This window comes from Cygnus atratus, chromosome 26 (genome assembly GCF_013377495.2).
Source record: "Cygnus atratus isolate AKBS03 ecotype Queensland, Australia chromosome 26, CAtr_DNAZoo_HiC_assembly, whole genome shotgun sequence".
Classification (NCBI taxonomy): domain Eukaryota; kingdom Metazoa; phylum Chordata; class Aves; order Anseriformes; family Anatidae; genus Cygnus; species Cygnus atratus.
Genome location: NC_066387.1, coordinates 2,162,069 through 2,175,212, shown reverse-complemented (window position 1 = coordinate 2,175,212; position 13,144 = coordinate 2,162,069). Strand labels below are relative to the sequence as shown.

Below are 13,144 nucleotides of genomic sequence, written 5' to 3'. Positions count from 1 at the left end.
ACATGAACAAGTGTCTATATCCCTGAAATACATAACCTGTAAGGACTTTTTCCTGATCACATTTTTAACACATTATTTCTCAGGTGTTTCATCTTAAGCAAAAACATTTCATAATGTTTTGCTCTTCCAAATATCCTTGGGTTACAGTCAAACACAATGTGGATAACTCACCATATTTCTGAACTTCAAAGGATTTGTTGTATGTGTGCCCCTGCATTTCAGCAAAGATGAGCCATTCTCCAAACACTGGCTGATCAGACAAAGGAAAGCTCATATTTACAATGCCTGAGGAAGAAAACAACACACTGTGAACTCTCTCAGTTATTAATCCTTGCAAAGGCTTATTGAACACAATTCAGTATAAGCAGAAGCTAGAGGCAGCTAGCAAAGGTAAATAACACATTGAGCTAAAACAATCTGGAACTTACCACAACAAAATGGCTTCAAATTGCTCCACTCTATCATACGAGACCCCCGAGGATCCTGAATAATATTTTAGGAATGAGAAACATCACAGTGAAAGCGAGTATCACTAATAATGTTTAATTCAGTTTGCAACAAAGAACATTATGTATATACACACACACGCACATATACACACGCATACACACTTCACTAACAGCTCATATGTAATTAGCATCCGTCCAAAATTTCTGAAGTTATTTTACTGGAGGGTATTTGCTTTCTAAAATTCAGTGCTCATTTAAGGATGCTGCTTCTACAGCCAACACACACGGGTAAGCACTGTCAAGGGGCAGATCTTCCACCTGTCTTAGGATAACTATTTTGGATGGGATGAACAGGCCTTTGAAGATGCTTTCTTTCCATTCATAGAGGGAGTGGTACAACTAACAAGGCAATTTTTAGATGACAAAGCCAGATGAAATTAATCTTGTTTTTGTCAGCATTAAATCTGCGACAGAATGCAAACAAAGGAAGAGGGTGAATTCTTCTACTTGCTGACAGCAAAAGAAAACATATGGCTTAAAAAAAAAAAAAGACTAGACACAGAAGGAACCTCTCATTCACCTCATAAGGAAGAAGACAGGAGCACCCTTTCCTTGCCATGAATTTCTATTTTCCACTATCATAATGTTTGGGTGCAGAGATGAGATTGGCCCTGCTATATCAGCCCAGCCAGATGAAGGATAGGAGTAGGTCTGCATTGAAAAGAAGGGAGAAATTGAGTGGGACTATTACATTTATAAACCCCAGTGAATCTACCAGTTCTTCTCAGGTAGATAAATGGGAATGGATTTCTGACACTGAAGTAGAAAACAAGTATATTTGTTGATGATAAAAAACAAACAAAAATGAACAAAAAAACCAACACAACCAAGACACAAAAATCTGTTAAAGACACAGAGGTAGAGACAATGGCATAGGTTACAGTTGGGAATAGCCATAATGGACTTGGAAAGGTACAAACTTGTGACTTGTTCCTCTTAAGGCTATGAGGATCTTGTGCCTCTACAGAATACATGCTAGATGATTGGCAGATACTCACCACTACATAGGCTTCAATCTGAAAGAAAAAAAAAAAGATTGTATGAAACAAAAGTTAACAAACTGCTGAGCGTGGTATGGCGCACAAAGAAGCAAAGTTTCTCTCTTCTTCAGTAAGAGAAGCCTGAGAAACAAATGTTTCATTCAAGCACCTGGCTGGAAAAGCAATGATTTGTGTACCTGTGCAACACCTGAATGGAGTGCAAAGCTCTGAAAAATTCTTCTTCTTCTAACTGCTTTGGTATAGTTATGTTTTATCTGATAGCACTACAGGACTGTGTTCTTCTTCAACACCAACGTGACCAAATTAAAACAACTAAATTGCAAATAACAACAAGTATTTACACGAGATGCCAAAATAGATGAAGAGATCAACTATATTTCTGCATAAATACGTCAAGTACAGATTGCCAAGTATCTCACCACATTTTACAGCGTGAAATAAAACAATTTCCCTTACCTTGTCATTGGTTGGTCTCAAGTCAGAAGTAACCATAAACAGGTTTATCAACACTGAAAGAAGGAAAAAAGGAAATTCATTGTTCATCACACCTAACACTGCACAGAAGACTCCATCCTAGAATATACCCTTGAAAAAAAGTTTTGCCCGAAAGCAGCCCTAGCTAGCATCTGACAAGTTCTCCAAGGCCGCCTTACCTTTCTGTTTGGGTTTATAGACAGGTTTATCAGTCTGGATGAACACTGATGATCCTTTGCTATCAATAGTTACTGTGGTATAGTTGTGAAAAATGTAGCCTTCCTCTGCTATATGCCGGTTGCCCCAGACTTTTAGATGTCCTTGTCCACGAAGTCCTGAAGGCACCTAGAGAACAGTGAGGCAGAAATAGAAAAGCCTTTGAGCTTCCTGGGAAAGTACAGTTACTACCCTTGAATAATTGTTGCTGAAGTGAGCAATGAGCAGCCACCTGCTACATTTCAGTGTAACTATGTGTTGGTAATAAAAAGAAAATGAAGAACATGCTAGATCTTTTACAACATAAAAACTTCAAAGGAGGCAAAGTCATGCTAAAAACATGGCAGGAAATTCTCTTCTACCTTTTCTTCCTCACTCATAGTGATATCTGATCTACACGTTCAGCCTCCACTGAATATGGCATATTACATGGGGAAATCAGCCAGGTTATGGAAGACACGGCTCTAGGTCACGACAAGGTGACACACTCAGTGGATGAGGGAAAGGCTGCGGATATGGTCTACCTAGACTTCAGTAAGGCTTTTGACACCGTTTCCCACAGCATTCTCCTGAAGAAGCTGGCTGCTCAAGGCTTGGATGAGCATACGCTTTGTTGGATTAAAAACTGGCTGGGTGGCTGGGCCCAAAGAGTCGTGGTGAATGGAGCTGAATCCAGCTGTTTGGTAATCTGCCCCTTCTACGAATTTCTGTGATCTGTCCAATGTTCCATGACACATATCAACGTACTGCCACTTCTGTAAAAATAATCACTACGTGGAGTGTAATTTTCTTCAGTGGTGTAAGGGCTTGACAGACAAATAAGCTTTGTTCTTCTCACTCTCCACTTGCCCTCTCGCAAAGGCTGCTTCCTCCTTAGTGGATGCAGCAGAATGTAACTTGTATTTGTGCCTCAAAAGCTCACAGATCAATGTCTGTTGTGATTGAAGACAAGTCCCTCACATTCTTATCAAAAACATCTTAAAGTACCAGACACTCACCTTCAGTTTGATTGTTCCTTTATCTAAAATGAAAGAGAGAGAGAGTTACTCTTCTCAAGCTAAGGTAATAACATTTTAGACAATTGCAGTTGGCTGAAAGGAGACCCAATATTGTAAAAACTGAACTATTAACTGAAATACCCCTTCATCATTATTTAACCTGCAGTAAAATTCCCACATTGCAAACAATCTGCAAGGTGAGCAAGTCAGACCTAGCAGAATTCTCTAACAAACTTGGTCCAAATTTATTCACAGTTTTTTTTCTAAGGTGCACTACATGGTGTCCTATGGTTAGAGAGTACCACCAAGGCTAAAGTTTCATCACAGGGCATTCTATGCTTACAGAATTGTTTTACTGTAGAAAGGACCAAGCTTTTTTGGAACTTGAATCACTCCAAACAAACATTAATAGAATCTATTTCGATTGCTGGATACAGTCATACCTAAGATAACATATGTTGTCCACATGTGTAAGCATCGTTCTCCTTGATTTAGTTAGCAATTGTCAGCCAATTTCACAGAGAATGAGGAGAGGATAAAAACAGAGAATCTGTTCCAAGAACGGAAATGGCTTTTATATAACTCCCAATTTTTGCACACAGAAGGGTTAAACATGATGGTTAAAGAACGGGATTGCCTGAACTGCCACCACTACTAGCAGTGGTAGAACAGTGCTAATGGACTTCATTTTCACCAATGCAAATTCCTTCAGAATTAAGCTGGGTATAATCAAAAACCTTTTTGTTTTTCTACATGGGACAGGCAGATGTGTCTCAGATTTTAAAGATATCCAATATCAGATACGCACAAATATTGCCACTTCTTTCAGCAATACTCAGTCCCAAAGATAGAGAGACTGTATTTCCAGCATTCATTTTAACACGAGGGTAGAAAACTATGTAGTTATAGACTTTGCATTTTATTTCATATTCAATTTCTCTTATTTGTTATACAGCTTCCCAGTGTCAAACATTCAGTTTTCAAAAGGAAAGACATTCACCATAGTACTCCTGAGCATCAATGTGACATTTTTATCCAGAGCCTCTGCATATCTTGCTGGTCCAAAATTATCATCTGTAGAAGCTTAAGATCCCATACATCAAAACCACATTAGCACAATCACAACTGAGAACATTCAGCAGTAATCAATGAGTTAAATATTAGCTTAGTTCCACTTTCATTATCACCCAAAGCACTGCTTTAGGAGATATTGATGTGCTCCCACAGCACCTCAACTTAGTTCTCAAGTTCAGAATAACAGGAACTTACCCAGAACTGTTCCATGGCCCCTTGACACAGTTTCTCCTTTCACAACTAGCTGAATCTGGACTGTTGTCTCCTTGACAGAGTTAAAAATGGTCACACTTATAGCTTCCTCAACACCAGATCGGAAAACAGAAGGTGCCGCAATCAAATAGCCCCTAAGGAGCAAGATTGGAAGTAGACGGTCATTAAGAACAGTAACAAGAGTGTGATCTTTACAAAAATTTTATTTGTAAGCCACTTCATGTACAAACACAAAGTAAAGAACAGACAATTCTGTAATATAGGTTCCCACAATTTGTCCCTTTAGGGTCAGACCTGTGACCACCAGCAGTGTAAGCCTGTATCTAATTTCCATAAAATGAATGCAGAATGCACATAGAAATGAACAGAGCCTAAGTGGCTTACAGGATTTAACCCTTAGTATTTTAATACACTGATTATTGATTTATATAGTAACATAAATGTTTATTACATCTCTAAATGAACTAAATACAGAATTAGCTAATCATAAAGAGACTGAATTTCATGAAAGAGTACTGGAGATTCAGCTACATCCTTAGAGTGATATTTCAAAACAAGGCATGATCTACAATTTAAATACTTCTAACATTTTTGCCTCAGTTATTTCTCATGCCTCCATTTTCACAGGCCAAATTGATGCACTAAGAAATGACTCCCAGTGCTGATACTCAGCACTTTCTAGATGTCAGTCACATACATGTAGCATACCTAAATCTCCAGTTTATAGAGAACAACTCAGAAACAGCAGTTACAAGATTGGGCTCAATTTCTCAGTTCTGTTACCATATTTTTGTTCAAACAATTATATTCTGCAAGCTTAAAAACTCTGGCAAAGAGGAATTATTTTAGCAGGAATAGACAATTTTAAAGCCACCGTAGAAGACATCCCATATATAACACAATCTTAGTGTTTCTGAATGGAATTCATTCCATTCCTCTGTGCTGAATGGCACCAGGCCACCAAGTTGTCAACTAAAAGCATTACAAACTCTGAACTCTTTGATGTGCTGGGCTGTAAGCAATGTATTTATGTTCTCTTCATGACTTGACACACCTTTTTGTTTTTTTTGTTTTGTTTCTGTTTTCTATGCAAAAAGAGATTTTTTAAACGTGGCAATTCCTCGTGACTGTTTAAGCAGTTTCTCAGCCCATGCCTTTCTACTGTGGCACGAACCAGGTTGCTTTACTTCATGATTAATTACCACTTGGGGATGAGGATGATGGCATTCTACAGCCCCCAAAGTCATTTTTTATCAAATTCCAACCCCATGTCTCTCTCTCAGCAGGCCTCATTGCCATGGAGATCCCATTACCCCCAAAGGAAGTTCAGATCTTCGTGGCATTCGAGTTGAATTGCATGGGGTACAGATTCAAAACCTTATGGTCACCAGGTTTGAAAATTCATCAGAACAACGATAAATAACAATAAAAAGTTAGCCTTAAATCTGCATTCTTGGTAAGAAAAGCATAGCTGATCTATTTAGGGGGAGAGAAAAGAGTACCATCTGCCTCCGGTATGAAATGATTAGATTCAAACTGTCACATAAGCACAGCACTATAGTGCCATATGTGAAGCACATGTATTCACATTGTTCTAAACTGCAGCAACTTTTCCTGAAGTATCAGCTTGTTGATACAGCTATTTAAGTCATTTAATAAGTAGCATTTGAGTGTTAAATATTTAACTTGGCAACGAAATAGTTAACTTGACAGTGACTGGACAGATCCTTTAAGCATATTTGACTAACGGCTCTGTCAGGTTACACCAAAACTTGGCAGGACAAGAAATATTTTCTAGTAAGCAAGTGAAAATAAGTTCTCCATGGCACTCAGTTAATGCAGCTATTCACGATGTTGATGGGCTATAATGCACTAGGGATAAAGAACAAAGCAAACTTTAATCAAAGTTAACCTAAACACACTGGAACGAACTGTGGATTCAATTTCTAAAAGGCAGAAAACTCTCAGAAGTGAAATGTTCTCCCCGGCTGCTTTTCCCCACAGGAATGTTTCGCGTGCTCTTCGGGGACAACCAACGTTACCTTCAGCCATCCCAGGCACAGCAGCAGCCCCTGCGCAACACCCCGGATTCCTTAAATAATTGTTTGCAGATAAAAGCTTCGCAGCCCCGCACTGGAGGAGCTAGAGACAGGTATTTCTAAAGAGACCTTGCTTCTTTCCCCCCCCCCCCTCGCTATGCACTTTTGCACCGGCGAGTACAAACGTGCAGCTCTGCCGGGGAACCGCCGCAGCTCGCCTCCCCGACCCCAGCCCCTGGAGGGGGGCTCTGGCAGGCTTTGTTAGCGGCTGGTGCGGATCCCCGGGCGCAGCAGAGGGGCTCGCTCCTTCCTCCCCGCCGCCCTTTACCTGCAGAGCCGCCGGGACCCTCGCAGGTACGGTACTTACTGCCTCTGCCGGGGCTGGGCTGCGCCCAGGCTGCAGAGGGTCAGCAGGACCCCCCAGGCGCAGCCGGGCTCCTTGCGGGCCATGGCTCTCGGGGAAGGGGCTCGGGAGCCCGCGGGGCACGGCGCCGTCGGCGGGCAGGAGCCTTTTGTTCCTTGTTCCCGGCGAGCGCAGCCCTCGCCTCCCGGCCGCCCCGCTGCCGGGCTCGGCTCCCCGGTGCCTCTGGCCGCCGCCCCCGCCGCGTCCCCGCCCCCGGGCCGCCCCCTCCCGGCCTCGGTGCCCGCTCGGCTCCGGCCCCGCTTCTTTGTCTGCGGCTCCCCGCCCGCTCCCGGCGGCGTGCACCGGGGGAAGGGGCCGGCCCCGCACCTCCGCCCGCCCCCGGCCCCAGGTGCGTCAGGGCCCGGCCCCGGTGGGCTCCCGGTCCCCGCTCGTCGCCTCCCCCCCGCCGCGCTCTTTTCCTTCAGGGGGCTTCTGCGGCATCGGCTCCCCCCTGCGGCCGAGCCCGGGCAGGAGGAGGAGGAGGAGGAGGAGGCCACCTGCCCCAGCTCCTCTTCCTCCCGCAGCCCCCGCTCCCAGCCGAGCCCCCGTTAACCGAGCCGTGAGGCGCTGAAGGGCTCCCCTGAGCGGTTCTGCTCTGCTCCTCCGGCCCCAGGCCCTCACCGCCTCATCTCCATCCCTCAGACCCTGCCGGGGGCTACGGGGGCTTGGGACGGGAGGGGGAGCTCTCAGGGTGCCCGTCTGATGAACAGGGGTAGTGTAAGAGGAGAGAGAAGGAAAAAGCTGGGACCTTGGCCTGTATTTCCTAACTGTTCCTTCTAATTCTGCCCTACATACTCACTGTATCACAGCTGTTACTGCAGATCCTGTACATCACTAGAAGGCTGTCCCCTACACATGGCTTTAGCTAGTTAAGGACAAAGCTGGCTTTGTACACAAAAGGTTGCCCACAGCAGGAAACACTGCTAAAAAAAAAAAAAAAGGATATAAGAAGGCACCCTAGTAGCTACTGCTCTTACCAGAAAGATAACTATGTGTGGATCCCCATCCAAAGCAACAGCAGTAAATCAAGGTGACAACGCCACATCTCAGAGCAGCAGAATAACTGCCGTGTACAGACACCAAGGAGAGATCTCTCCAACCCTTGCTGGAGACACCGCGGACAAGCTGGGATGCCAGGCATGCTTCAACAGAGCTGAACTCTCCCCTCAGGAATAAACGAAAACCCTCAACGTGGGCAGGGTGATTTTTTTATTTTTTTTTTCCAACACTACAAACTTGGTTTAAATTAAACTACTACTAAAACTGGAAAAAGAAATGCTATTTTTTTTTTTATATGCAAACTCCATTCTTTGAACCTCACTTCCATTTTTTCTAAAAATCACTGATATGGAGCCCAGCATTTTATTTAGCAAAAACACAGACTTGCATCCAAAAGTCAGCTTGATATTTACCAAAGGCCCTTTCTTCTAGCTTCTGACAAGCAAAACAACTAAAGGTATTACATTTTAAAATGATTTTTCTGCAAGTAAAAACTGTTTCACCACGTATTTCAGCAGTATCATTACAAGCTAACACATTTTCTGCAAGTCAGTCCATTCCCCAAAAATACAAAATCATCAAAAATAGTGAAGTTTCCCTTTACTACTTCACCAATAAAATTTAAGGAACCTCAGTCCATAGCCAGGAGAGTGACCTTTTTTTTTCTTCTCTTCTAATTTTTCTATTATATATATATATATAATTTATGTTGTTTGAAACTTTCTAATTTTAAAGTTTATACATTTTTTTTATAAACTCAGATTATCTTCAATAAAGGATAGCACTTTGCTAGATGTGGCTTCATTTTCCTACTCAAGCTTCTCAGAACAGCACTATCTTATTTGCAAAGAGATAATTTTATCAGAAGAAGAGACAAATTGTCAAATATAATAAAAAAGTAAGAAAATTTAGGCTAGGGCCATAAAAAGTGCACCTCACCTGAAAATTCTTTATAGCAGACAAATTAGCAGTCTCAAATCAGAAGTAATATATACTTTGTAAGGTCCGTTAAAGGATTTAGGATTGGAAACAACAGTTAAAACCGTAGCCAAGCAGGCTTGGAAGGTTTTTAAAGAAGTCACCTATTTAACCTCTTTTATTAAAGCATAAATTAATACACGTTGACAATCCTTGACTACTGTCTGTCTACAGCTAATGTTTTCAGACTTACCCTAATTGTCAAGATCAGAGTGGAGTATTGAATAATTGTTATTCAATACAGTAAGAATATCAGAGTTATTCTCTTGCTACTGAACAAGAGGTTTTTAAAGGTTGCTCACCACCTTTGGAAAGATTATTTTTATTTATTTTTAAAAGCATTTTTCTAGCTATAGCTCATCTGTGGGAGGAGTTGCAGAATGCCTTGCAGCAGCTTTCAGCTTTTAATATTAAGTAAGCTGAATCCATTTTGCTTGCTGCTGTGCTGTTTAAGCACAACTGCTCCACTCTTGCTCACTTCATCGCTCATGTATCTTCACATGACAAACAACACTATGAGAGTTACCAGGGGACTCTTTTGTTTGTCTAAAATTGAAGACACGTGCAAGAAAGCATGAAGTAAAAAGAGGCCCTTCTAATACACATTTTCTCTGTCTTTAAAGTATATAGCCTTTTTCTTCTGATCTCCCACTCCTCAAAAACTCAAATGGTACTATTCCTCTTGTACTAGAAGTTTATGTTAGCTATGACGGTCAAGGATGTAAGTGAGGCAGTATCCATAACAACACATTTTGTTAAACTGTGTTAATTAGTTAATTATGACATCATCTGTCTTCCACAACCTTTGCACTAGTACTCTTCAGGGTCATGTCAGTTCAACTGACATTACACTGGTTTTATGTAGAATTAAATATAATGCCTGCCATTCAGATTTTTAAAAATAACATTAATGTTCTAGTTAAATTGTTTAATTTTTTTCCATACTAAATGTGACTGCGGCATAGCTGTGATCATCTTTTACTTGTGTCAACCCTGACAAACCTAGGTCTCACTTTAAACAGTTTATGATGCTCTTGAAAAAATGACTAAGTTTTATAACAGTTTGGCCTTTGAAACTCGACTAGCAATGAAATTACCTGGAATGTCTAAATTGAGGAGTGAGTTCTTCCTTACTGTTGCATTCTCCTTCAGTTTATTCCAACTAATTCAACAGAGATCATTTCCCCAGCAAACCAACTAGGCTTTATGAGAAGCAACTTAATAGAAAGTATATTAAAAGGGGAATGCATTTTAATAAGACAAACTGGACTGAAAAAGATAACAGAATTCAGAATTACCAGCTTCATCACTTTGTCAGATAGATTCACAGAACCCTGCATGTCTCAATTTTCCTATTGCAAAGTAGCAATACTAGTGTTAGCCTCCTTCCTAAGGGTACTATTTAATAGCACGTGGGGATCCTTTAATTAAAGGCAATAAGAAGACAAAGTAAAAACAAAGCACCTCTGCTGTTCTTGGGGCAGAACAGCCTCTAACTGATGTACAATATCTCAACAATCAAAACAATGACTTTGATAACAGCTCTGCTGAGATCAGACAAATTCTGGATGTAACAGCATCAGGCTTTCAAAAAAAAAAACACTACACTTAATATAGAACAGATAAAGAAATGGCTCCTTACAGATTCATACCTGAGATCTATGGAGTACATACCACGAAAACTTGCCACAACGTGCCACAAAATGTTCATGCAGTAGTCATCCAAATCAGTACACATTTTATCTTTGAAAAACCTCTGTGTATGGAATGTGAAGCAACAGTGTGATCCAGCAATGAATTGATGAATGCAGCAGAGTACATTTCTAAAACAGAGCTCCATCACCTTCAGCACAATGCTATAATATTTTTTAACACAAAAACAGTGTTTTTTTACATCAGAAATCACAGCTATGAATTTTCTCTATGTGGAATATAGCTCTTTTTAATCATTGTTAACTTTTTTAAAGGAGAGATTTCTTCAGAATTTAAGGTTTTCCATTTGATATTTACTGACTATAAGAAATACCAGGCAATTACAGTCTCTGAAGACTGCAAACCATCTTTTAATTACGAAAGTATTTGCTATCCTGTAAATAAAGCTAGAATCAGTTTGGTCTGAAAAAAAAAAAAAAAAGGAGGCTTCAGATATCATTTCAAACTATTTAGTTACTGAAATGGAATTTTCTGTGCCTGCCAAAATGAATCCCATTCAGTGTGATGCAACAGGTGTTGGAATTCCAGCAGCCGCCTGCAACCCACATCTGGTAATAGTTAGGAGTTTAAAGGAAGTTCTGTAAGAACTGCTTATGTATAAAAACTATTCATCAGTCAAATCTATGGGCCATATTCACCCACCGCTTGCAATGCGCATAGCTCGGATTTTTATTTCGTTTACAAAAAACGCAATTCTGCTCCTCATGAAATTTTAGGAATCTCAGGCACGTGCCCAGGTTGAAAGTGTGCAGGGGATTGGTGAGGCTATAACGGTATATCAGAAAGGTGAGGGAGACACTGCAGTTTATAGAAGGTGTGAATACATCTAAATTGGTTCCGAACGGATCCAAGTTAGATACTGACCAATTCATACATTCTCCTCATCATTACCCTCAAAAAGAAAGTTTTTCCCCAGTGTTCTATCTACCTAGTAAGTAAACTATATGTAACGTTAGAATTATTGGAGAAGTATTCAAACAAAAAAGTTAGCACTAAGCTCTAAATAATACTAATTTTCGAGTAATGATGTTCTCAGTTGGGCCTCCTTTTTCATTCCCCACCTCCCTCAGTTACAAAATTCAAATCAGTAAGACTACTCACAAGAATGAAGTGGTAGAGTCACGCTCTTATTAATTAACCCTTGTTAACTGCCTCAGCATGGGTGTTATCACTCTACGCTGTCATAGAAATGTTCAGGCCTAAAGGCAGGGGAGGTTATACTCACTTAGATATGAATACATGTGCAAACTATGTGCATAAGAACACACGCTGTAATAAAAACAAAGCCATTAATGATTTAGTGCTGTCATTAAGTCCTGTGCTCGCTAGATGTCAATAGAAGGTGGATGAAAAAAATAAAAAAAAATCAGACAAGTCACCAGCTGTAGGGAAGCCAGAATCATTTGTCCCTCCCTGCCAGTGGAAAAACATGTGTGCCAGTCATTACACACTCTGTGACAAGACTAAGGTTTCAGTTAATTTTTACAGCATTATATTCATGGCAAAACACACCTATTTTTTAACTGCTAGTTCTGCTCTCCCTTTTCCATGAGTTTCTGTGACAGCCTCCTGTTAAACAAACATAGACAACTGCAAAATAAGTATCCTACAGGCTCTGCCATACTAATCCAAGCTTACCTACAATGACGATAATGACTTTTTACAGGAACTACAACATCAGTCCAGATACAGAGCAGTAGAAACAAGACTGATCCTGCCTCCTGAGAATACAAGCATCCCTAGAACAAAATTACAAGGAAAGGATAATTAAAGAGCACATTCAAAATAGGAATGTAATCTGAGTAGCATATAATAATAACAGGATAACAATATCAAGAATGTAATTATTAAATAGTTCTGTCAAAAATTCCCATTAATCATCTACAAAACAGGAGAGGCTGATCTTTTGGAGTAATACTACATTTTAATTCCTGACAAAGTGAATGAAATACTACTAAGGAATCGTTAACATGGGCAGGTAATGATTTAGAACAGGAATAGAACACTGCTTAGTCAGACATGGCTGCCATTAAGACATTTAGTAAGAAGTGGACACCTTCATAACTCAGCTCTGTAGATGAGTCCTTTTATCATGTCACATTCAATTGAGAAGTTTTGTTCAGTTAGGTAAAGCTATTTTTAATTTGTTAAAACAAAGAATGTAGCAAGAAAGGGTTAAGAACTCTTGACATCTTTTGGTGCTGCCTATACAGCTACGAGGTTTTCCCATAATACGCTGAAGTTGTATAACTGTACTAATATTGCTTTATAGTCAAGCTAACGGACTTCAGCCTGGATTAGCTTGGGATCAGTGCTGCACATGGTTACCACTTCACTTGCTGAAATACTGCGTAAAAGTTCGAAAGAAATACTCAACAAAACCTGACTGCAGAAAGGATTACATGCCACAGACAGTATCTTCTTGGGTTGGAGTGCTAAAAACTACTGTTCAACCAACTATTTCACTCCCCCTGCCCTTATATAAAGGGGAAATTAAAACAAGTTTGGATGTCATACAGGCCATCTC

At 40.5% G+C, this 13,144-nt stretch overlaps 1 protein-coding gene across 6 annotated transcripts in view; it reads right to left on the bottom strand.

The window, feature by feature from the left end:
- The window catches only part of CPAMD8 (C3 and PZP like alpha-2-macroglobulin domain containing 8), a 54,044-nt gene extending 46,938 nt beyond the window's left edge, over nucleotides 1–7,106 (bottom strand). For 2 of the 6 annotated variants that reach the window (XM_050715671.1, XM_035567770.2), the window contains exons 1-8: nucleotides 6,892–7,100; nucleotides 4,468–4,619; nucleotides 3,199–3,221; nucleotides 2,164–2,329; nucleotides 1,967–2,019; nucleotides 1,508–1,525; nucleotides 429–483; nucleotides 172–285 (exon numbers count right to left, since the gene is read on the bottom strand). In XM_050715671.1, coding sequence (XP_050571628.1) covers nucleotides 172–285; nucleotides 429–483; nucleotides 1,508–1,525; nucleotides 1,967–2,019; nucleotides 2,164–2,329; nucleotides 3,199–3,221; nucleotides 4,468–4,619; nucleotides 6,892–6,974 — 664 coding nt within the window. In that variant the 5' untranslated portion in view covers nucleotides 6,975–7,100. Of the gene's footprint in view, nucleotides 1–171; nucleotides 286–428; nucleotides 484–1,507; nucleotides 1,526–1,966; nucleotides 2,020–2,163; nucleotides 2,330–3,198; nucleotides 3,222–4,467; nucleotides 4,620–6,891 lie in introns of all 6 variants that reach the window. The other 4 variants (XM_050715668.1, XM_050715667.1, XM_050715669.1 and 1 more) reach the window with 3 other exon arrangements.
- Between the last annotated feature and the right edge of the window lie 6,038 nt (nucleotides 7,107–13,144).